The sequence below is a fragment of the Triplophysa rosa genome, linkage group LG9, assembly GCF_024868665.1.
Source record: "Triplophysa rosa linkage group LG9, Trosa_1v2, whole genome shotgun sequence".
NCBI classification, from domain to species: domain Eukaryota; kingdom Metazoa; phylum Chordata; class Actinopteri; order Cypriniformes; family Nemacheilidae; genus Triplophysa; species Triplophysa rosa.
In genome coordinates this window covers 6,469,684-6,495,999 of record NC_079898.1, presented here as the reverse complement: position 1 = coordinate 6,495,999, position 26,316 = coordinate 6,469,684, and the positions used below count along the sequence as shown (strand labels likewise).

The following is a 26,316-nucleotide window of genomic DNA, read 5'->3' as shown; positions in this document are numbered from 1 at the left end:
CAGTGGCATAGAAAGCTTCCTGCTGTGTGTTTTAAGTCCCGTTTACCCATTCCACAGACGAATTTAACATGTTGTTTTTGTTATGTTTGTGCTTCGTGTTTTATCTTTAACCCGATGATTGTGTCATGTAGTTTGCCGTTACCTTTGATATATGCTTTAGTTTTTCGTCTGAACAGTCCTGTACAGTGCTCTCGCCATTGTTGTTCAAATGCTGTCCATAAATAATAGTTATTTCTTCTCAGACAATGGAATTTGCCTGTCACTTTGTCTGTTGTTAGATACGTATTCACTGGTGGACAGTAGGCTACATTTAAGTTAAACTGGGCGCAGTGATATGGAACTGTAATTCGGTCGACAAATCTGGAACTACTTCATAGGTGTGCGTTTAACTGAAAAATAATGCACACCCGCCGAACGTTCGTCAGCCAATCAGAATGAAGCATTCAACAGCCCCGTGGTATAAACAGTAATAACAAACATCCTCATAAAACATCAGTTCGTGATAAAATAAGGACCTTAATATTGTCAATTGTCAATCACACATACTAAGATTGTGCTTCTTTGTGAAACTCAAAAATGCCAAGATATTGTAATAAAAAAAATCCCACGTATGTGTCAACAAAGCCACTGGTGACTGACACAGCTAGCATACCAGTTCTCGTAAAACAACACAAGCACGACGAAGGTGTAAAACTTTGACAGCTTGTTATCTCTCAGCGACAGACGCCAAATCAGCGCGTCTTACCATCGCAATGTAAATCAGCAGCGTAAAATAAGCAGCGGCTAAATCAGTCAGAGACAGAGAGGCTCTTTGTTGCAGCGTGCAGATTAATATCTTAAGCGTGTACCATTGTTCAGAGTTATGTCACCAGCGGCCGTAATGATATCTTAAATTAATGAAGTGATGAAAGTGGTGAGGGAGAGGCCTGTGATTTACAGGATTGCTTTTAGCTGATGCACACTACCATCACTGGAGATAAATCAGCCGCCGGGAGCCGTGGGGGGAAATGAATGGATCTGCACACGGGTTTACAGTTCAATTAGTGAGGCGCAAGGACGCCGGCGCGGTGTAATTCTCCTGGCCAGGTGTTAGGATGAAAGGAGAGGAAAATTGAAGAATGTATTTTCTGGTGATGAGAGAACATCTCAGGTCTTTGCTCGAGTTAATGTCTGAGTGTGGCTTGGGCTAAATTGAATGTACTCGGGACGATTTTTTTTACATAATAGAGGTGTCTCTATGACAGATTCAATCATTTCAAGGTGTAATTGCTTGGTAAAAATAATGTCTGTTTCCAAAACAATTGGTTGGACAAATGTCCAAAATTATATCAGTTGAGCCAGTGTTTGTATACTAGTGATACAGTAATATTTTAACACTTTTTATGGGAATCAACCAACGTAATATTTCAGGAAAACATAGTATGAAGTATTTTATGAGGTGGCAGTTTTGAATTTGTACATGAATTGTGCAAAAACAAACCATTATATGAACAACCAAAAATGAAGCTCCACCCTTAACCCCGCCCCATCGCTTAATCATCGAAGCAGATCATACAAAATGTATAAGCAAAACCGCACATGAGGTTACAGGATCAGTATTTTAGCATTTTAACAGATAAAAACAAATCATATTTGAACATACACTAGAATAATGTAAAAACGGGAATATGCAAAAGATTCTTTGTATAATGACATGTTTATTTGTTATTTTACACCTGGCTTGTAAATTTGCAGTCTATTTGTAAGATTTCTTACCACATTTCAAAAATATGTGAAAATTCTGTCAAATAAAATGATTACGGTGTAATCACAAAACACAGACTCCATTAAAGAGTGCTGATACAGTTAGTCGTGATTACTGCCAACCCCAGTAAACCACATGACCTTCATATGGCCTGACCTTCCTTTTACTCTTTAAGAGGTAGGCTTAGGTAACTGCTAAGGTAACTGATGCCACTTTCTCATAAAATCAATAATTAAATTCGGGCATACATGGACTGCTGGCCTGCATCTGAACTGGAGTTTTGTTTTCCATCCCCACCCCCCCGAAAGCTGTCCAGCGGTCTCGTTTCAGATTACTTTACGCCATGTCAAATCATATAAACTAAAGTCAAAAGTTTGGACACACCTGCTCATTCTTCATTATGACTATATTTCACATTGCAACATAAATGGGTGTATGGGAATTACAGTATGTAGTAACCAAAAATGTCAAATCAAAACAATTAAAAGTTGTAAAATTCAGCTTTGCAGAGTGGTCGTGCTTTGCCAAGATTACTGCATACTGTGGGTATTGTGTCAATCAACTATAAGAGATGCAATACGGTGTTTATTTAGAAACAACCCGAGGTTGCTTTACCGAAATAACATTTTCAATAAATGAAGTGAAAAGCCACATATTACCAAACAAAATAAAAAGGGTATTCACAAACGTTGACGGAACATTGAAAGTCACAGTAAGTAAATGAGATTTGAGCTTTGATTTGAAAACAAAGAGATGACGTCACATTTTTAGAACGTCCCATGTATGTTTTCACCATCTTATCCATTTAAATTGAAGTTATATAAATACACGTAATTCATAAAAGTACGTTCTGAATTTGCAAAACCAAATGTCAAGCATGTGTTCTCGTGTGACAATGTGATGAATATACATTTATAATGTTATAGCATTGATTCTCAGTTGTTTATGTGCTTTATATGTTCAAATAGTGTCACGGCATTACCGTGTCATAGTTACCACCTGATTTCTTGAATTGAGCTGTTAACTCATTTAACAGGGTGCTTCATGTGACAGTGGTGTAAACGTCCCTCACATCCAGCACCTCGGTGTAAAATCACATTCCCTGCGGCCCAGCTCAGCACTCCTGTTCCCATACCATTTGTTCGCAGATGCGATCCCACTTTCCCGTGGCATGAGAGGTTGAGAATTCCTTTGCTGGTGAGCCCTGTTTGACTCGGTTGTTTTGCACGTTCAGCGATCTTTAACTTTTATTAATCTGCTGTAGTGCACAGTTTTTGCATTGAAAAGTACATCATTTATTACACATTCGGTTTTATAATGATATTCAGAGTTAAATCAGATTGCAGATGGGCGCACGCAGGGCTAGCGATGGCCAAGCACATGTTTGGCTGTACGCAGCCTGTTTCGCCTTAAAGCACCTCTCTTTCTCTCTGGTTTAAGTTTCCTTTAGGGACTTGGCGAGACCCACAGCGTCAGACCCCATTCAGTCTATTGTTAATCGAGAGCGTCTACAATCAAAGTGTGGAGTGTTTGGGTCAGGAGCCTCAGTGATTGTGGCCTACCCCAGGGCAAGAGTAAGGCCCCCAGGGACACAAGCTCAGCAACCTCCTTTACACCGCACGGCTATGAGGTCCAGCCCGGGGACTCGAGGGTTTCAGAGAGCTAATGAGCAACTCCAAAAATATTTTCTTGATTGAGTGTGCAGTTGACTTGAAGGTTGCTTATTTCTCACTGCGATCCACAGGTGAGGTCCTCTGTTTCACAAAAACATCTTGATGGCTATTAAAGTCAAATTGTAAGTTATATCGAATCTAAATATATGTTTTACTTGTTTTGAAGGCTATCGGGGGATTTAGATGTTAGGATTAGATTGTGTCGTGTTCGCATTTCCTGGAGCATGCATCAATACCACATTTTTTTCTGCCTAGAAAAACATGAAAATGTGCAGCTGTTACTTGAAAGGTCTCCACCCTTGGCTTTATGTAAGCATATATGCTAGTGTACTTTTAGTGTAAGCTGACAAAAATATATTTAAAGCAGATTTACAGGTTTAGACATGTACAGTCGGTCTTTCTGGAAAATGGACAATATCACATATAAGTCTTTAACTCATAGACATGAGCATATATTTTCTGATGAAGTGAATAAAATGGGCGATTCCAGCGTTGTGGGTGTGACATTTTCAGTCGAAACTTAAAATATAAACTCCAGAGAATGTATTTATTCCCAATATATTGAATCATCTGTTAATATTTGACTAAACCCCGATGACAGAGTCCAGACATCAGAAAAATATCAGCCTGTGCACAAGTTTTCTATTCGAAAAGAGTAAAATTCATGCGTTATGGATGTGACCAAAAAAAAGGATGCACATTTTTGAGAGACACCATACTTTGTAGGATTTCTTTCAATTAAAATGTACAAACCAGAAACAATAATACCCAACAATTGGAGGAGGGATGGTTCTTCATAGATCATAAAATAGTTCCTTTTGGACCGTTATGGAAGTGACAGATCTGTTTCAGATGTCACAGTTCACTTACCTGACTATGGAAAATAAACACAAATGCTTAAAAACTTCACATGGGCATTTAAACCACCAAATATTGACCTCTGACCTATCAGTAGGGTGAAAACCTTTGGTAAAAACTTGATTTTTTTTCATCTTGAGGTTGAAGTTTGCTTAGAACTGCCCAACTTTCTTAAATGTTTCCCACTTCCCAATACAGTCAACAGTTTGATCAAATCCCAGCTTTCCGTTTTAAAGAAAATACAGTAATACATCAACACAGGATAGACACTTGGGGTCTTTAATGAGCTGTTTGTCTCGGACAAATTACTTCTGTTGGTTTACTGTACTCATATAAACAAACATAAACAAGTATATTTAATAAACCCTATTTTAGGTCATCTGACAAAACAGATGCTCACTCATGTATTACCTGAAATGGGATTAGTGGGACTGTGCATCTCATTACCGCTGTACACAAAAGCACATCTCTGAATGGCATAAGGAGGGCGTGATGATGTACATGAAGTGTGCTGGTCCGGCGTAATATTGAGACGCTCTCTCGCAGTGTACGGACAGGGCTCATTAGGGTGTGCTGGCACGCTGAGCCCAGACCCGGCTTTCCCCGTGTCCTTGCAGGAATATATGGGGCTTCACACGTCCTCCGCAAAAAGCACTCTTTCGCTCCATTGCTGCCCCCACCTCCGCCGTCTCACCCCCACCCAATTTTTTCCTCTTCTCTCCGTCTCTCAAAGGTGCTGATCAATTCACAGCCTCCTTCTGAGGTGTGAGACTCATCCCTGCACCTTGTGATTGGCTCAGGCATCACCGCTCTCTCTCCTTCGCTTTCTCTCCTTCTCGCTAGCTCTCATCCAAGGCAGCGGCCTGCTCTTTTCACCTCTGGGCTGCCAGCCGGTGCTCCGTACACCGCAAAACCGGCCAGGCTTCGGTCAAATGAAATCACAGTAATCAAACTCACCCTCTCTCTCTTTGCCTCTCCCTCGCACTTTCTCCTCCTCTCTCGTGGCTGTGAGCCCATTAGCACACCTGAAATAATAACTCAAGTGACAAATGTTTTGGCACTTATAGCTGATAGAAGGGTGGGAGACAGTACACCTTGCTCACGGAGAGTTAGACACAGTATTTTCCAATCCCAAATGCTTCAGCACGGAAAACAGACAGATTCAGGAATCATCATATGTGAAAATTGTAAAGCTTGATGTTAATAAAAAAATCACAGTCTTTAGTTCAGAATTTGTGCTTTTTAATCGAATCTTTTTAACATTTGCAGTGAATTCACATCAGTTTCATTGATCATTGATCTAGTTTAATACAATTGTAAACACTTAATACAAGACATTAATATCTTTAATACGATCTGTTTTGTTATGCTTCACTGGAAAGCAGTTGAAATTGTACTGCAAAGTGTGACATGCACCTTTGTCAAGTAAAATTTAAAACAAATAAAAAAACAAATCTCATTTAATACAATTAATTATAGTTGCTTTAGCAAACAAAATCTACCTAGAGAAAAAAGGTTTGACTAAATGTTTATTTGTAAAATGCAGTGTGATATATATAATGTTTGTAATAAATGTAAATGTAAAGATGTTTTCCATTTTCCATTTAGTAAAATGCGTTTGATTAAGTTTGATTGAGTTTTTACAAAAGCTTTTAAAAACTGCTAGAATTTATTTAAATATGTATATTCTGAATTTAAGAGAAAGCAGAAAAATTAAAGCCGGCATTTTCAATCATTCTTTTAGCAAAGTAAAACCTAGAAATGACAAAATGTTGATCTTTTGACGATGATGACTTCAACCAAAATACAATTAAGCAGTCTTAAATGTTTATAAATAAATAAACAATACGCACTGGCATATACTTAAATAGTGTTGTTGAATGTTTTAAAGTTATTTTATAGGACAGAGATACTGTTGCTGTAATTCGTCTGTTTTGTATATTTCGGAGAAGTCGTTACGGCTCTCATTAATAAAGAAAGAAAGTAGATTCTGTGTGTATCCAGTAGAAGGCGCACATGACCAAGCATACAGATCACTGAAAGCCTTGCATATGAAAATATGTTTTTCTTTTGAACCTTGTGTAGTAGTTTATATTTTTGCAAATGCAATAAACCTGTATTGGGATTAATAATATTTGTTGCAAATAAGAAAAAAATAAATTAAATAAGGAAATTAATGCAAAACAAAATAAAATCAAAATGTGAAATCACAACGTACATGTTTGTCTACGATGTCGTTGTAAGCAGTTTTAATTTGTCCTATATTGTACAAAAATGATTAGTAGAAAAACAAACTGTTTATTGTCAATATAGCGCTTTCTTTGTTACGTTTTAACTAATAAACAACTAGTAAATAGTCAGTAAATAAAAAAGTATTGTAACTTTACCTGTAGCATAACGTATAGACTTAAATGGATATTTAAAGACGTTGTTTAATGTAGGCTAATTGTTATTAAACAAAGATTTATCACAGTGATTATTTCACGTAATCTGTATAATTTAACTAAATTTACAAAAGTTTCATGTTTAGTTTTGCAGTGTTATATTATAGACTATGTAAATTCTTTGATGCGTACATCTGTGCTAGATCAATTTTAACCGTTTTTTTTCTGGATTAGTAAATAATGATTTTCTGTTTTTATTTTAAACTATCCAAATGGCTACAGCGTCTTCATTGCGCGCTTATTTAAGTCAATTCAAAGTTAATAAACGAACATTTAAGTATTTAAACATTGAGTTATATTTGATAAGCACTTTAAACATGTTGTCAAAGCATTAAGCAGTGGCAAGATCAAGAAAAAAGTTAATAGCCTACTGTGTAATCCCAGTGCGTTTTACCCATTCCCGATAGTCTTGTAACTTTCATGCAGTTGTCAGTGGTGGAGAAGGCAGGGTTCACTGTTGACTGGCCCCTGGTCGGAGATTGCTGCGGGGGGATATAAAGGATGACCTCCGTTTGACTTCTGAACCACAGCGGCTTGTTTCTTTCAATAGCGACTTTTGGGGAAAAAAAGATTGAAATGAATAACAAATATTGAAGCAGCATGTTAATTTTCTTATAAACATCCAGCCACTTTTGTGTGCTGGACACGGTGTTGTTTTTAGTTTAGTTAAAACTCAAATTAATTTCTGTTGGATTTGGGAATTATTTTAGAGGCCCCTACAAATAGATTTACTTCTAGTAGTAGCCTATGTATACATTACACTGATAAGGTGTATTATCTCTATATTATCATAATGGCAATTTTTGGACAAGAATAATAAAAATACCCCAAACACATTCTTGAAAAATATAAAACAGTTAACCATGTTGCGCAGTTGTACAAACGATGCCCGCGATGCAAACAAATACTTTTTTATCTTTTAGTGCATCTATAAATAATATGACTTTTTTCAACTCACGTTCTCGTTTTATGTCGAGAGGCTGGCATTTCTTTCTGAGCTCAATTTATCCGAAATGACGGTATTAGCTCACTGATGCGTGTTGCGCTCTGCTAACCCTCACTAAAAAGCAACCTAAACATTGAAAGTCCATGCCCTCATTGTGCCGTATAACGTCCTTTTATAGATGCTAATTGAAGGAACTTAATTACTTTATAATGCTATTCTGGTACTGTGACAGCAGTTAAGCGTTTGGGTAAGCACGGCTTTCATGTCATCCCGTTTGGTTCGCACATAATTGAGATAGACACAAAACTAATGTTGCGATTACAAACATCAATAAAACTCAATAAATAGATCAAACAAAATATATTAGTTACAAAACATGCATACATATTTAAATATTTTGAATTTCTGTTCTGGCGAAAAAAACGTATTTTTGATCAATTAAAACAGCAGGAATATAGCATACTTACCAATAAACGTATGCAGGCGTATCTGGCGTGGGGTTAGTCAGATATCTGTTGCATGCATCTTCCTTTCATTTGTTTTAGTCCACATCAGATCCAACACAATCTCTCACCCGCGCAGCGCGCACCCTTCGTTTGCCGAGCGCTTTGGGGATTTGATAGTAATTTCATGCCTGTAAATGCGCGACGGATCCTGCCGCTGTTTTTCGCGGAAGCCGAGGGTTGTGTGATGCTCACAGCAGCTGATAAGACACCGTTCCTTCCATTAATCCCTTCTGATCGATGACAGATGCACATCAGACAAACTTCATACACCTTGTCCCCGGGTCGATTGCATTGCCTACAATTGTGCAAAGTCTGTTTAAAGCAGCTTGTTATGTTTTCATTATAGTATTTTGTGGGGTGTGTATTATATGTCATCAGCATGTTTTGTAAAAATGGGTAGCCTACTTTTAATTAGGAAGATGTTTTTGAAATTGGCCTGAACACAACCCATCTCTCCAAATTGTTTGAGTAAAAAGAAATGCCTTGCACATCACTATACGGCTTGGTGGACTTTTAGAAGGCTGTGATGCCTGGGGAAAGTTTTATCTGCGCCTTGGCAAGAAAAGAAAATGGAATGTGATGGCACGAAGAAGTTACTGTAATGGCCAAATGTTGTTGGCCCTTCTGACAAAAAAAGTCTTAAATACATTTATGTTTTATAAACGAGTGACTAATATCTCATAAGCATTACAGTTTTAATAATTAAACGAGTTTGCACCTTGTGCGTGTGTATTATGTGTGTTTTATTATGGAGGTAAATACAGAGAGAGAGAGAGAGAGAGAGGGGGGGGGGTCTGAACCGAACAATAAGAAGACTGAATTTTACTTTCAGATTACAATATTATATTCCAGCCTTTCTTCTATCACGGCCGCATATCGACCGATAAATGAATGATTGATCGTTCTCTGAACCAATGGACAACAATATTCACTGTAGCACGCTTTCATTGGACACTGCACCAAACTCCTAAGATCCTACAGTAAGTGGATGAGTCCATTCACAAACGACGGGGGTGTTTCTGCTCCGAGCGCGCAGCGTACAAGGCACTCCTGAAGTGCAGCATATGCTGGATCTGAATAAAAATGTTTTGCTGGATGACGTTTGTGTGAAATGTGAAACACGTAAACACATTCGCAATATTTCATGTTGGAGCAGTAAATTACAACAGGCTACCGCGCAAAACACTGGGTGCGGGAAAACTTCATTACGCACCTTAGTCAGAGTTTCCAAGTTTCTTGATGGTTACAAGCAGCCTTTTCATTTTAAACACAATAAACAAAACTAAACAATAAAGTAAAGAGTGTTGAAAAGTGGCACGATGTGTCACGTTCCACACTCCCTTACATTTCTGTATCCCCTCTCGCTGGCAGTAGGTGTAATATTTAATGCATTGTTTTCACATATAAAGTTATAGGTTCATGCAGTGTATTCCCTGTATACGTAATAAACGCAGTGTCGTGTAAGGAAAACACGAAAAGCATAACGCGCTCACTGCTTTAAATCTCCATTCATGTTCAACCGTGGCACTGGTCTGCGCTTTTCTGCGTCCGACAAATTTCACCCCCCCTGCTTTGGCGGGAACTTGATGTGGCCCATCGCATTGTGTAAGACGCGACCTGTTATGGCCACCACTACTTCCGGGTTTCAGCAGTCTGGTCCAGATTCAGTTGCCGAGGCGCGTTCAACACACACTCATTGTACACAAACGGGGGAAGGCAGATCGCAGCATCGATCGTGGCTCCTTTAAGAAAAACTAAGCCAGAATTATCAGCCCACCTCCTCTTGATCTCATTTAGAAGCTATTGCATAAAAAATCAACTCAGAAGACGAGAGTGATCAAAGAAACGAGAGAGAGCTTCATTTTTGTGCGTTTGAGTAGTATTATCGTTAGGGGTGCTAACCAGTGGAAGCGCGCAGAGGATCATCATTCATTCAGCACTTTGACAAGCTCGCGTTTGATTGATTGACAGCCGGAGTGGCAAAAAGCCATGCGATTTGCGAGTTTTGTTTAAGGGGCTATTTTCATACTGCTGTGGAAAAGAAGATTTCGCTCGATCTTTGTCGCTGTCCAGGAGGAAAGAAAGCGGAGGAGCTATCGCTGAGCGCGCTTGGTTGAACTTGTGGTGAAGGACTGGCTTCATCGCTCGCTTGAAACAAGCATTTGGATTTTTGGGGAAAACATATCCCACGGTTGGAATTTGCGTGTTTATTTCTTATTCACCCTGGCCTCGTAGGGGATTTATTTTTTATTCAAGGAAGACGAGGGAGAGTGGAGGGCGATGGCGCAGAGGGTACGTATCCCGAAAACTTTCTTCCACTCCGTACGTTGTTGAATGCAGTTGGAAATACTGAAACGTGGCCGATGACAGTCTCGCAGTCAAACGTTTTCCATTGCTTACCAGTTCAATGCGTTTCTTTTTCTCTTTTATGTTTTGAACTTCAGCAAATCGCTCTCTTGTCATGCGTGTCTCTTTCTGTAGTGTGTGTGTGAGACTTTGAGTTTTGGGACACTAAAATATACATATTTTTTGTTTATTAAACGCACTCATATTTAGTTATGACATGCCGTCATCCTCAAGTCAGACTAGGCGCAATTCGCTGCTTTTTACTACTTTTACTGTATGCACCTAATTTATTTAGCTAAGTTTCTTTGAAATCTTCACAAAACCATTTTACTTTACACTTTAAAACTTTCAAAACCTCCAAGATGTTATTACCTCGCACAGTGTGAAAAATAATTTAATTGGCAGTACTTTTATTATTTATCTCTTCCTTTAATCATAGTCTAACTTTCTGCACTATTGCAATAGTGCAAGTGGAGTTTTAAAATTGACATTTACTGGTTGGTTACTTTTTCTTTGCTTTTGTAATCAAATGTAAACAACAGAAATTAGATTTTGCTTTTGATAGTAGATTTACAGCAGCACCCTGCTGTCTTGCTTACACTTGATGGTTATAGAATTTAAATGTTAATTTCTTTTTACGCTTTTCCTGATATATTATGTCATTACAGTATCATTGTCAGTGAAAATTATTTTAAAGAAACTGCTCAAAATGCTTTCTTTAATATGTGGGCTATATAAAAAAGTATATTTGCGTTTAATTAGAAGTCATAAGTATTATTTTAAATGGTGCATACAGCTTTTATTTTCTTACCAATCTACATGCTAATATGATATTATTTATAACTTGAATTGCACTTGTGAAAATAACAACAACGTTTATTACACTGTAGTTGTGTATTTTTATGATTACCTCAATAAAGCTGTAACTCAATGCTCCATGTGCATGTGTCCGACGCTGTATTAAGTCTATCTACCCCAGTCTGTTTTAAAAAAGCACATTATACTTTTTACAACAAAGCGTGTATTCGCGCTTAATGTTTGAACATCGATGTAGTCTGCATGCAAATCCTGAAATAGCGAAATTGTTATAATTTTGAGAAAACTCACATTCTTACTTGAAGGGCGTAATCATAGTGTTTTATCCTCGATGTAGCAACTATTTACATTTTATTTAGTGTAGACATTATTATGCAATTGCTCTGTATGAGATAAAAGTGACAACATGGAAATATTGCCCTTCGTGTGTGTGCAGTACGAAGATATGCCCCACTATGGGATGGACGGAGTAGGAATCCCGAGCACGATGTACGGAGACCCGCACGGCGCCAGATCCATGCAGGCTGTTCACCTGAATCACGGGCCCCAGCTCCACTCCCACCAGTACCCGCACGCAGCCCACACCAACGCCATGCCGCCCAGCATGGGCTCATCCGTCAATGACGCTCTAAAAAGAGATAAAGACTCCATTTACGGGTACGTGTAGATGGACCAAACATATTTCATGATGTACTTTGCCAATAACGCATGATTTGACCAGTAGTTAAAAAGCACTAAAACATGCTGACAACTTAAGGCGCCTTGAATGTTTCTTCTTTCCTATGTTTTTATTTACATTTTAATTTTAGCTTTTTATTTTTTTCTGTTTGTTTACCATTTCTGCTGATAAGAGATGGTATTTTTTACTTTTGTCTAAAACAAGCCGGACTATTATTAATAATACAAGCTTAGAACTTAAATAATGACATGAATGAATATCGTACGTCTGTTTTTAAAACATCGCTAAAACATCAAAACATGGTTTCAACTAAAACTTTACTTAAAAAAAATGAAACTTATATAAGTTTATTTTTGTAAAGTGGCAGATACTTCTTGGACAACTGCGCAAAATGACAATGCCCTGGTAAAAATTACCATTAAAAGAGAGAATATTCTCTAGAGAGAATATATAAATGTGTGTTTTGTTCATAAAATGTGAAGAAATGTCTGGGTGTGCTAGTTCCATATTTTTCGGAGTTGCTCCAAAAGTGCCTAACACGCAACAACTGCTGGATCATATGAGTTCACATCAGAACGCTGTACATTAAAGTGTTGCCGATCAAAACAGCAATTTATACGCAGTAACAAGATATAGAACGTACTCTGGATTATGGATTAGATAAAGTCCCTAAACATTTGCACAAGCGATGGACCGAGTAGTTGAACCATGGGTAAATTGCTTGGCCTAGACTCAACATGTTCATTTCTTGCACTGTATTCGCAGCCCACTGTTTATATAGACTGTTGTCTTTAATAATATGTTCGAGAAGTAGCTACAATTTGCATATATGAAACAATATTACGCACAACTAATAAAGATCGTTAGAATACACGTTTTTTTTAAATGACCGACATAAAGTTTGTAAATATTCTTAACTATTTCATCGTGGGGCACGTATTGTTATATAAGGTCATATTTGTTAATTAAATGTAAACTTCTCAGATATATGTTGTTTTGTTATATTGGGTTTATAACAGACGGCTTACATCATGAGATGGTGCTATGAGTGGCTGCAAGAGGGGTTATAAGATATTGTGTATTAGTATTTATCCAAAGCAAACTGTCGTTTGTGTTTTTATTGCAGGCACCCTCTGTTCCCACTTCTAGCACTGATTTTTGAGAAATGTGAATTAGCCACTTGCACACCTAGAGAGCCCGGTGTGGCTGGAGGCGATGTGTGTTCGTCAGAGTCTTTCAATGAGGATATAGCTGTGTTTGCAAAACAGGTCAGAGACTGTTTTATTGCGTAGAAAGTTTTTGCATAGTTTTACTGCTACGTTGTTGTTGCGTTGGCGTATTCAGAAACTTTATATGTTTAACAATGTTTAGACCAGTGTATGCTTTACTTTGTGTTTCTAAATAACTTGTTTTATTTCCCCCCTCACAACTTCGAATTATTTGCACGCATGTGCTCACAGATTCGGGCAGAAAAGCCGCTATTTTCATCAAATCCTGAACTGGATAATTTGGTGAGTGCAGATTATTACTAATAGTTTTGCCTAAAAGAGTTGCAATTTTTAGAGCCGCTTCATTATTCTAAACTTTTTTAAAATTAAAAGGTGTTCTTCGAATTGTACATTTTTTTGACAGTCTTTTATTTGCTCATCGATAAAGTTTATTTTATTGCATTGGTTCATTTTACAGTTTTGTTATTTTGACGTGTCTCCCGTGAACATAGATTGAAGTTGTAATTGTTTCATAAATTATATATTATCTGACTTAATTACAATACTAGTCTAGATGATAAATTATACTAAATGTCAACTACTTGTTTTGTTTTGTAAGTGTCGTACGCTTATTTGTATCTCTGAATTCAGAGTGAGTTTTATCCTTTATTTTATTTTAATATACATATCTTTTTTTCATTTTTCCCCAGATGATACAAGCCATTCAAGTTTTACGGTTTCATCTTTTGGAGCTGGAAAAGGTAATCCATGCTCACCTTAACTAGCCGGTCCTTTTTTCAAACCTATGGGCCTCATCTGCATAAATGTATTTTTCCAAGTCTTTTGTAATTAGTGTCAAAATCAATCATGCTGCCTTTTTCTCATCTGAGTTTAATTACAATGCAACATGCCACAACGGGCACAGATATTTCTTTGCGAACATTTCACTGTTTCTCTGCTTTGCCTATTATTCTATTTTTATGTGGTTTTTAAATGTGAACTAATTACGTGATATTGACAGTCAATTGTTATTACCTGAATTAAGTCAGCCGCGTTGAGGGAGGAATTTTATCAACACCTGTTTCCAGGACGAGAGAGGGCCTATCAAGTGATTTATCGCCAAACCATATAGCTTTGCAGTTTTGAATACACGTAATAACCATTGGCTCCTAATGTACAATATTTGCATGAGACTTATATGCGCCGAGATAATACGACAAAGCGATAGTTTGAGGATTTAGCCGCATAAATGTTGTATGTCAGGCCGTATGATTCCCATGTAAAGAAGTGGTAATGAAATAACTAGACGAAATTAAACAATTTACCTTAAATGTCAGTCAAGCAGGTCATCTCTCTAATGGCCACAACCCCGGGAGCAGATGAATTTAACACGGGTGTTGAATACTGTGTCGCCCGCGAGTCGTCTTGTCAGTGTCAATTTTCTGCGATATCTCTATTTTGAGAGAGAGTAAAGTTATTTCACATTCTGGATGCGTTTGATAGCTATCAGAGAATGCCATTGGGAGTGCTTTTCCATGTCAATAGGAGTTCTGTGTGCACTTGTCAACTCGCCGTGATGACCCTTTGTGATGTCTTTTCCTCCCTGCTTCCCTTCGCATCTATAGGTACATGAACTTTGTGACAATTTCTGTCATCGGTACATCAGCTGTTTGAAGGGCAAGATGCCCATCGACTTGGTTATAGACGACAGAGAAGGAGGATCAAAATCAGACAGTGAAGAAATTACAAGATCATCGGGGCCCCTCGATCAGGTAGGCCACGTGAACGAGTCCATTTCTTTTCTGGCCATTCACATCGTCTTTTGGGTCACTTTCTCTGCCTCGCTGTTATTTGCATATGATTAAGGCTTTTAAATTCCATCGGATTGAAAATTTTTGAATAATGTGGCCCATTATTGCTTCATTAGGGTTTGATCCCGGAACTGACCCGAGGAGATTAGCTCGTGAAAGCATTGCCATAAACTTGACCTGTTTCTTGTCGATTTTAATTTAGCCCTTTCCCTCTCCTATCGTCTGCTTTTTTTTTATCAAACCAAATGGTTCGGCTATCTGTGGTATTTATTTGTTACTTTTCGGGCAAATGAAGATATGTCTATAGTAGGCATTTGAGGGTTTGGTGCCTTTTCTGCTGTTGTTCAAGCTTCATTAGCCGCCTTGTCAGTGTTTTCCTCAGACGAGTGCGCGCAGTGCTTATGCTCAGCGTTCTACTCCAAACGCTTTGAACAGCACATGCAATGCGCGCTCATGTAGCAGTGTACCATACTGTTTTCTGTATGTGTAGGAAATTGTATGTAGCTCTAGTGCCCCTGTGATATTTTACGAAACATAATTTTTTTAAAAAGTTGTATTTATTTTTAATTGGCATTATAAATGATGGAAGGGACGCTGGTTAACAAAAACTAAGTGGTCATATTAAGAAGATTGTAGATTCACCAGTATAAAAAGTAATGAAGCGATTAGGTTAAATAATTTAAATCCGTCATCGTCCATATGGCCGAGTGATGGAATAAAGCATTGACCAGTTGTAGATTTCCAATGAGCGCGTCGGTCAACAGCTTCATATGAGGGAGAGAAAATGAAGCCCCATTCATTACCAAACAGGGACTCCAATAAAACGACCTTTGGCTGCCTGGTCTTTTCTATCTCGGCTGTATTAATGATTATGTTAATGAGCGGATCTGCACTAATAATATACCCCTTTCAAAGGCAACATTAAACAGCATCATGTCAGTTGTGTTTTTTAACAAAACGCTGTCGGAGGACACTTGTCAAGATTTTTGAATAGATTCATGAACAAAGATCAAATTAAGCTATAGAAATAAATTAGGCTTATATGAAGACCCATGGGGTACGCAGGTATATAACTTGATAATGGCAATCTATGCTTCGCTGGAGGGCATGAATTCAGATCTTTAATTGACTTTAGGATGAAGACATGTCCTATATTTTTCTTGATTACGTCTAATGCCTAAATATCGGGCTTGTTTAAGTGTTTACATCTTCAGTCTGATTCCCTAATGTAAGCCGACCAACTTTTTAAAAGTTTGCTAATGCATAATAAAAATCATGCATAATTTTTCAAACAATTCAGTGAGCAAAATATATAAAATATGTTTTCTTAAAAACTAAGTTTAGGATAACTCGCGGTTCTGAGCAGTTTTTTGAGTTTTTGGAACTAAACAGTTTTGGAGTTAACTTTAGAAACTAAATGTTTTTTTACATCTCATATTTTTGTGACTACACTTTTGTGCTTGCCAGGCGGCGACATCCCTAACGAATTTGCGTCGCTCGTGCATTATCTCGTTCCATATGTATTTTTAATATATGCCCTCGGGCATAAAGTTGAATTGGACTGGAAAAAAATCCTTTGTGCAAATTCTCAACAATGTTAACAAGAGGGGAAAATGCGCTTCATTTATTCAGAGGCCAATTTATTCCAGCAGGAAAACTGCAGCTTAAAAAAATCAGGAATATACATAGAATTGATTAAACTCAGTGTTTTCGTCCTCCGTGCACCCGAGCATCGTATCAATAAAGTCTCAACTCCAGCTTTGCATTGTTTTGCAAGTATAGAGAAGAGAAACAGGGCAGAGCTCAGGGGTGAAAGAGTCAGTCTCTCTCTCTCCCTCTCTCTCTGTTGAATGCGGCCCAGCCAGTTTGGATTCGTCTTGTTTTCCTCGTACTGAGCAGATAAACGCGAGGCCATATGAGCCTCAGGTGCCATTCGCGCGGAGGGACTAGTTAGCAACTAGTTAACCCTTTCCCTGCGGACTTCATTTGCGTAACATGTTTACATTCTAATTCTATATACAATGTATATAAGCTAGTTAATTACTCAGCACATCCATGTAATAAACATTATTGTGAACACTGAACACTAATGACTGGGGTTCAGAAATGCAGGGAACATTCTTACTTTTCTATAGACCAATCGGTGACTTTTCTTGTAGTAATGCACGACTTTGGAACAAATATTTTTTTAACAAATAAAAATCGGGATCGTCTTATTTAATTCGATTTCATTTCTGTATATTTATTTGCTTTTTTGTACATTAGGTCTAATGTGTTTCCCTACTGGCTGGCTCTTGGTAACTTGTTCATGACGTCTGTGCTCCTTTGGATGTAAAGTAGAGTGTTAGGACATTTCCATGCCGTGCAGGGTTTGCACAGTTGTGTTTAATTGCAGAGAGAGTCAATGCCATTCTCTAATGAACTCAACGCCATGAAAACCTCTGCAGTGCTCAAGACTTCGCCACTCCGGGGCTCTTTAGTTTATTCCGTATGGCCTGAAGAGGGGTTGAAATAATTGAAATGCTGAATAGTTTCTCTGTTTGCAGTTTCCTTTCTGTTTTGTTGAGGGCCAGTTTAAAAACTAGGGGTGTAATTACAGAGCTAGCAATGTTTTTGATATAGTATTGTACAGAGGCCACCCAAGAGTTGTATATTTTTTAAAGTCTTTGTACATTTTATTCAATTTGTGATGCAGTTTTTTATGCTCTGCCTTTAATGAAAATGGATATAGTATTATTTTGACTGCTGTGTAAATAAGTTACTTTTTGATATTTTTGGTTGTTGTTTTGTCCACCCTTTTAAATGTAAAACAGTTTTTGGATAATAGCTTCAGGAACTGCACAAACGTTTTTATTTGCTTGATTTGCACTTGTATTATTCCTTGGTTTCATTTTATCACAATGTTTGGTTTGTTAATGAGAACCAAATATTTTCCTTTTTGAAAGTGGAGATTATTTGCTTGTTTTGAATGATAATATTGAAATGATTATTGTGCAGTAATCACTGTCTGAGAAGAAAATAGCTTCATATTGTTTTCACTGCTGTCAATGTTTCAACAAGTGTTATAAGAACAAGAAGAAGTTTGACTAGTGTTTACTTGCAGAAGTATATTAAAAAGTATTTAGTTAAATCATAAACGGGCATCAGGTACAATCTGTTGAAGTTATTATTGTGCAAATTTTGCTGTTGTTTTATTTATAGAAACCTTTCTTCCCAAATTATTTCTTAATTAAAAAAAACTTTTTACATCATTTTATGGTCAACGTTTTTATGTTACACCTTTTGAAAATGTCAACTTTTGGATTAAAGTCCAAAGTGTTTTAGCTAGTGCTGTGAAAACATTTGTAGATTAAGGGTGACTCTACTGGTTTTAAAACAAGATATCAGCCAGAGGCCATTTTCAGAGATTTGGCTTTCTCTTTAGACCGCTTTCTCTTTAGATCTCAGCAATTATTCCTCTTCCCCATTTTTAATTTATTTAGCTTTGTAAGACTTCAGGAAGGAGTTCTGGATTTTTCTCTCTTTCACATTTGTTTCTGTGCATGCCCTCACCATATCCATTCATTTAGTAAGCCCTAATGTTTTTGCGTGGAGTTGAACCAGCAGCCACATGGTCTGTTATCAACAGTGAGGATCTCGGCCTTATCAACATGCTGGAGTAAACAAACAAACAAATAAACAAGCGTCCTGAATAGATTTAGTCTTGGTCTCAATTCGCTGGGCAAAGCTCACGTGTGAATCCAAGTGTTTTCAAGCAGTATTTTAGTAGAAGTGTCCTTGCTAATCTCGGTTGATGAGGCATATAAAAGCCTCTCGCTCGCTTTCTTTTTTATAGCATTTTATTGTGCTTTCTAGATGAAGCCAGTACCAAAAATAGTGTGATGTGACAGTTGTGGTCTGTGTCACTAAAGCATGCAACTATAAACATACAGTCCCTCTCCCTGTAAATTCTATGTGTACACTGTACAGTAACCTAAAACATTTTTTCTCGATTATTATAAATGAATTGGAAGGCCAATGTTTTTTGCATGAGCGCTTGTATAATGTGCAGAGAAAGGGAGCTTCTATCTAAGACCCAACACAATGAAAATGCAATGAATTGGAATGCCTCACCGATCATGGCAGAATCAGAATTTCCAGCAAGGAAAATCTTTTCATGGCGAATTAAGTGGTGGAGGAAGAAAATGGTAATGAAAAAAGGAAAGGCACAGATGAGAACCGCTACTCCCTGGGCTACGCACTGCAGATTTAAGAACTTTAGCTAAAGCTACGCAGAATAGAACGTGGAAAATTGAATTTACTAAACAATTAAGCATCGAATTAATCTACATCCTGCACGGGAGAGAGAAGGACATAAGGAGGGAAGGAGAGAAGAAGCAAGAGAGGAGTAAACACGTCAAGGGGGAGGGGACAGACTGAATAAATCCTCGCCAGCTCATTAGAGGGACAGTGAATATATCAAGTGTGTTGTTGTGTGTAGCAGGACAGCGTTCTCTTCTCCTGTAACCATCTGCATCCACACCACCTCCACCCGCAGTTCATCTCAGCCCTCATATTTACTCTTTTGTTTATGTGTCTACACGTTTCTTCCGGGTGTCTGTTCGCTGCTGGCCCGCTCTGCGATTTATGATTATTTTTTTATTATTAATTAGCTGTTAGATCTGTGGTGGATGGGATTGTTGGGGCAGTTATAAATAGACTGGAGTGCACCCTGGAGATGTCACTCACCCTGGCCCGAGACCCTCCCCCATTCCCATGGGGCCGAGCGGCAGCCTCCCACAAGCCCCGCTGCTCTTTTGTTCAATTACAGTTAATGCAATAGTTTGCTATTTTCTCGTTCTAATTATATTTTCAAGTGGGATTTGTTGTGCGTAAAAAACATCCTTTTACGCGTGGAGGCTCTGGGGTTCTCGGTCTCCAGGGTGCTGTACTATTCTTTTCCACAAAGCTCTGAATAAACAAGTTCCCTCCATTTTTTTCTCTCTCTCTTTTTTCTTTGACGAAAAGAGGAGTTGTAGAAACTGGCAATTTCAGTTTTAACTGTTTGCTCCCTGGGCATGTGTTCTAGATTACCTCTTACGGCATTCTTTTGGTATGCTGCAGAATACACCATTTTTTTGGTTTCTCAACATTTTTTTTTCAAATAGATCTAGAGTGGCTGGCACTATTATGCCTCATAAGTTTTTAGGAGACTCATGGCAAATCTATCAAAGCAATCTGCTTCGCTCCAGCCAGCATTCATTTTGTTTTTCAACTGTAAGAAATGTATGTTTGACCTCAAAGTGTGTTGTTCAAAGAGTTCTAGTGTATTTACCGAACTGCTTATATTTACTGCTGCTGAATACGGCTCATTGTCACTGAACCAAAAAGCTCTTCTAATTTTTTTTACATTTTTACAGTTTGTCACACATCAGTACACTAGACTATCCATGATAATACTATAAACTATGACTAGAAAGTATGCATGACTGTGTCAGTGAACAGGCCCGCATGGAATCTGTGCATGCAGAATACCGCAAAAGTTTCCTCGGAATCCCATCACTCACAATCTTCTACACATCCTCTTTTTGAATGTTCATTCCTGTAAAATGTATTTTGCTTTAACGATGCTACTCATAATATCAACTCTGTTTAACACGTTTGACTGTTTTTAAATTCTTTCTGTAGAAAGAAAGCCTGCAGATTCTGTTTAGGCCGGTTAATGAGTTGCATACTTGCTAATATTGGTCTTTTTACATCAGAAAGGATGCTGTGGCCTTCATCTCCGAGCTTATTTTCCTCCCACACTAATGTTACTTTTGTGGAGGTGCCCAGTGATAAGAGGCAACATCTGTTTTGTTCTATAGCACAAGTAGGCCCTGCGTGGGGCTGAGTGTGTGCAGGCCCTGCCTCGCCATTGTTCCGTCCACTTCGCTTTATCCTCATGTCTGCTCCATTTGCCACATACCATCCGCCCAACAGCTGACACTTTCTACCCCTTTATACACCTAAGCTTAATTGTCAAAAGGATTTCTCTCTCTTTTTCTCCCCTCCTCTTCCCAACTTCAACTAGAATGGGCTCTTATTTGATTTCATTTTGATTCGCCAGGCCAGCGAACACACACACACACACACACACACACACACACACACACACACACACACACACACACACACACACACACTCCCCTCGCTCTGGGATATAAGAGAGGCTGACAGGCTCTTGTCGTATTCAGAGATCTCAAGTTAGTCAGTGCATGTAGATGTTAAGGCTTTTGCCGCCACACACACAGTTTTAAGGGCTAGTGATTATTCTTTATTCCTTGCGTTTTTATTTTCATTTTTGGACTATGGATGTCTTGTCTCGGGTAATGCGGAGTTTATTATCTAAAGTCTAGTTTTCGTTACTTAAAAGGTGCTGTAATGTTTTTACAGTAGTTATTTTTCGATATTGCATTTGTTCTGAGACATGCTTCCAGCAGCTGGGTGTTGTCATTGAAAGCGCGGTGACAGCGTTTCATCCATTGCTTACGCGAGCTACACTGACTGAATTCTATTCTTATGAGGTTGCGGCGTGAGGCGAGGGCCTTTCCTCTGCAAAACAACCAAATGAGGAACATCTGATAGGGCTGGCTGTCTTTGTAACTCAAACTGCAGTGTGTGCATGTGTCCCTGTGATCTGATGCCCGATTGTGTGGCTCATTCTCTCTCTCTCTCCATCACACAGACCTCATGGAACAGAGACCATGATGATACAGCTTCTACACGCTCCGGGGGCACACCGGGACCATCCAGCGGAGGACACACATCGCACAGCGGTGACAACAGCAGCGAGCAAGGTAAGGCACTGAGACGTCCTTTTACTTGTGTGTAAAAGATAATGAACAATTACTGTAGCGGGACATCATTGCAACTTTTTGACTGGAGGTTATGTTGAAATTACTTTGAGATTGTGAGGTGATAGAAGGCAAGTTGCACATCTACCGAAAAGAAGAGCACTGGTAGAATAAAAGCTAAGCATGCGGATGGAGAGAGTTAAAGCAGATGTTTCAGTGATGTGGCGTAGGTCCATCAGCTGGTTGTGATAAGTCTGAATTAATGAGCCTTTCTCTGGGCTCATCTGGACAGGTTGTCTTAAGAAAGCCGCTGGTGATGACAGTCTTAACAGAACCGCTATTATACTGATGAAGCTTTGTGCGCTGTTATATTCCAGTCCATAATATTTTGAATGAACAATAAGAAAAGCATAGTTATATAGATCTGATTTTCTCCCCCAAAAAAGAAAAACATTTACATTTATGCTTTTATCCAAAGCGACTAACAAATGAGGTCAACAATAGAAGCAATTGGAACAACATAAGGACAACAAAAAGCATAAGCGCAGTAAAAACTGGTCTCATATAGCCTACCACAGTAGGATCCTCAGTAAAGGATTTTTTTTCTTTTTTAAGGATAGAAAGAGTAGAAAAGAAATAGAAGTCCGTACTAATCGGTCAGGTGTTGACGGAAGAGATGTGTTTTCAGACGATTCTTAAAGATGGCTACAGAATCTGCTGATCTTGTAGCAGGGGTCAGATCATTCCACAAATGTGGAACAGATCCAGAGAAGGTGCGTGAGAGTGATTTTTTCCCTTTTTGGGATGGCACTACAAGACGTCGTTCGTTTGCAGAGAGTAGGGATCTGGCGGGTCGTAAGTATGCATTAGGGAGTGAACATATGGGGGTGCCGAACCAGTGGTGGTCTTGTAGGCCAAGAGCAGAGCTTTGAATTTGATGCTAGCGACTATGTAACTTAATGAAGAGAAGAGTGACGTGTGCTCTCTTCGGTTCATTGAAGACCACTCTTTCCGCTGCATTCTGGATCAAAAACAAATCACTAGATGTCGTCTTGTAAGGATTTCCCTCTCACAGGACTTAAAGCTAACGAAAGCCAACTTCACTCACCTCATCATGTCAAAGAAATTCAAACCGTAAGCAGAGTCAGCTGTTCTGTGCTGTCATTGGCTATGTGTATGCTTCAGCCAATCATAGCATGCGTAGGAGGTGCCTGACCAAGGCGTGGAGGAGGGTTTCAAACAAACTGTAGGCAAAAAGCAACTTCATTTATTATTGAAAGGTATGTCAAGGCAGCAGTTTGAGGGCTGCACAGCCAGCAGGCAAAGTAGGATGAAAGCAGAAAGGACCACATTATGTTCCAGATGACTGAGCCACGATTTTTTATACCACCCCCAGTTTTCTCCCTTCACAGAGGAGAGCAGTAAGAGCAAGAGCGGACGGCCCGATCGAGTCGGTCAGATGGCTGATGACTAATAACCCGGGTTGCTCGCCACACTCTGATTGGCCACCTTAATGAGCACATTTTGTGCCGAGTTTGGGCTCCTGCTTGCGGTGACCTTTGCTCTTTATTGACCAAAGTGACACATCATTTTTCACATATTTCCAATTATCGTCAGGCTTTTAATGTCCCCCCTCCCGTCTCTCCTCATGTTCCCTCACCCCAGTGTTTTGGATGAGTGTTTGTTGTGCCGTCCAGTACTGAACAAGACAGTGGAGATGCTGAGATATGAACCGGGATGTGAATTCGTTGAGCACTTCAAGCACTTCAGTCTTATTCACACTGATGGAGGTTTAGTGGAAGTATTATGTTAATGTGGGTTAATTGCCGATTGTGTTAAGCTGTGCTGTTAACTGCATTACCATCTTCTGTAAGGAATCCCAACAAGGCCGCCATTCTCCTGCTTGGCCGATAAACTCATGCCAGAACCTCGGTTCTCTTTCTGAACTATTCTGTCTCTCATCCTAACTACAGTTTTGTATGACTAAAAGTACAGCGTCAAAAACAAGAACGAATAGAGAGTGGCCTCAATGCAATAGTAGTGTCTCTGGATCATAACAAACCCAACAGGCTTTCAAACTGAATAGGAATATTGTGCCCACGTGTATAACATTGTACATCTGTTACCCATCAACGCATAGATTGGCACCATTGCTGATGGTTCCAGTGGTTACCATCCACACCATGTTTTCCATACCGCACCTAAAAAGCATCTTAGTCTGACTAAGGAAAGCATTTTCCTTGCTCAAGACTCTGCACCCTTCAAAGTGTGGGCCTTTTAAGGGTGGAGAAGCTACTCCCTCCCTGCGCTCACAGAAACTTTCTGAGTGGAGTCCTGCAGGGACGCAGCCCGGCACATCTCTAATTAGACCCTGTCTATTAGCATAGCCTGTTTGGAGATTCTCGATGTACACGCCTTAGTTTAACAGCTGCCTTCTCGGGGGATGTATTTTGGAGTTCTTGAAGCCATCTTTTTCTGAGCGTCCAGTCTCAGAGAGTCAAAAGAAAAACAATTCATTATTACGGCCTCTGACTGTTGAGTATCGCTCACTCCAGACTCTTGGCAAGGCCGGAGCCCGGCAAGATTAAAAGAGACACCCTTGGGCTGCAACGAGTGTTCCCAACCCATAGCAAAAAAAACGGGGCAGGGCGCATGGAAAATGACACTTTCTCACACGCAGAGATCATGCTGAGTGTTTTGAAAGGTTTTGGGTTTCCTCCTCCTCATCAAAGGGTCCAGGAACAAGGTGATGACTACAGAAGTCAGATATGTATCAGCAATTACCAGGACCCATTTGCGAACGGCCCCATGTGTGCCAAGTCAAATAGTTCCTGTGAGGCTCATGTTATTGTCTGCATAAATTTACATGCAGAGCCGTGGACTCCAATACTGTACTGCGGTAAGACTATGAGAGCCAGCGAGCGCTCGTGTGAGTTATTCAGAGTAAGTTAAGAAGTTAATTTACTTTGACCGAACTCGACCCTGATGACTATTGACAAATGCGACCATTCGGCTGCAGCGTAAACAGGTCAATCTACAGAAAAGCGACCCAAATATGTGAACAATTCTGTAGGCCAGAATGTACTGTACTCTCTTGTGAATGTCACCCAGATGGTTGACTTCTCCTTTTGAAGGATTACTTCAGTCTGTGCAGCGCAAAGCTGGAACTAAATAACATGGCATCAAACTGATCATTATTTTGTTAGATTGATTGTGATGAGTGCTGTTGTCATCATTGACTTAATGGTCAGTTTGCGACCAGTCTGTGTGAAGGTCAGGCTGAACCAAAGCTCTCATTGGCTCCCAGCCACCGTCTCTGCTCCACGATTGGTTGGCGACTAAGACTGTCCAGCAGACAGGATGTCAGTGAACCTCAGAGCCTGGATCCACCCACCGATCCCCCGCCTCCCATTTTTGTCAAAGTCACCCGATAATTGGAACGATTGTCCAGCAGACTGGAAGAACCCGGCCCCTTTCTATCTCTCTTGCTCAGACTGCGAGCGCCTGCCCGCATGCCTCCGCATTTCTCATAAGCTATTTTCAGTGCTCTCCTCAATTGCTGAGTGCACTACACCGCTGATCAGTTTCCTTTTTGATTTTACAGCAGGGTCCTGGCTTTGTTTAGCTTTAACACTTTGAGCTGTTAAGAGCAAGCTGCTCGGTTCTCTCGCTCGTTGCGCTCGATCTTTGACTTTGTTTTTTGCTTTAATTGCGCCTGTTGTGTGTGTGTGTGGTGTGCTTCAAAGAGCTATGGGAGCTCTGTGTTGTCATTCAGGTGTAGTCAGGCAGCGGTTGTTAATGCTGTATTCTCCTCTGTGTATGCAAAAGCGTTACGAGGAGGGGGAGGCTTGAACGTTCCCCGCGCTGGCTGTGTATCAGTGGCAGTGCGTTGGTGGAGTAATCTGGTTAAATCAGAGGCATAATGGCTGATAAAAGGTGTGCGGTTTTTATAGTGCAGGGATCTGAGACCGGTACCGAGCGACCTGCTGTGTTTCTCTCTCATTCACTTCACACATCACATCATACACACACACACTTAGAAGGAGCAGAGAATAAAGGAAGACTGAGAAGAAGGGATAAGAAAACATGGGAAAGAAGGCAAGGTGTCGTTTCCAGTGCAAAGCGAATGCACGTGTTTCACGGGAACCGTAGTATCAAGAAGCAGTTTTTATTTCATGTGTCACATCACGTTCTCTTTTCAAAGCCTGTATGCATGATGCTCTCATGAATTTCATGTTGTGCCCGCAAATGGCTAAATTTAGCCATTACAACAAAATGCTTGAGATGTCAAGAGGCTTGGATAGAGCTGTGTCCTCAGAAGACACTTGTGAGTTTTGTTAGGTTACCTAGGGAACGGCATCCAGTCCAAATGCTGACATGTTTATGACCTCACTGAATCTTACAACTGATGCCACAACTAACAAGCTACCACTTTTTTCTCCGAAAACGATGGCCGGCAATGGCTTTATG

At 39.4% G+C, this 26,316-nt stretch overlaps 1 protein-coding gene and 1 long non-coding RNA gene across 3 annotated transcripts in view; one reads left to right on the top strand and one right to left on the bottom strand.

The window, feature by feature from the left end:
• Positions 1 to 5,894: 5,894 nt before the first annotated feature.
• LOC130559514 (uncharacterized) lies at positions 5,895 to 8,949 on the bottom strand. The gene is made up of 3 exons (XR_008963586.1): positions 8,577 to 8,949; positions 8,133 to 8,466; positions 5,895 to 7,272 (listed from the first exon to the last, which is right to left on the bottom strand). It is a non-coding gene; the product is annotated as an uncharacterized LOC130559514 (long non-coding RNA).
• Positions 8,950 to 9,823: 874 nt separating this feature from the next.
• meis1b (Meis homeobox 1 b) overlaps positions 9,824 to 26,316 on the top strand; it is a 58,690-nt gene continuing 42,197 nt past the window's right edge. For both annotated transcript variants that reach the window (XM_057342636.1, XM_057342637.1), the window contains exons 1-7: positions 9,824 to 10,463; positions 11,770 to 11,990; positions 13,139 to 13,280; positions 13,473 to 13,523; positions 13,931 to 13,981; positions 14,846 to 14,992; positions 21,738 to 21,849. In XM_057342636.1, the coding sequence (XP_057198619.1) occupies positions 10,452 to 10,463; positions 11,770 to 11,990; positions 13,139 to 13,280; positions 13,473 to 13,523; positions 13,931 to 13,981; positions 14,846 to 14,992; positions 21,738 to 21,849 (736 nt within the window). In that variant the 5' untranslated portion in view covers positions 9,824 to 10,451. The remainder of the gene's footprint in view (positions 10,464 to 11,769; positions 11,991 to 13,138; positions 13,281 to 13,472; positions 13,524 to 13,930; positions 13,982 to 14,845; positions 14,993 to 21,737; positions 21,850 to 26,316) is intronic.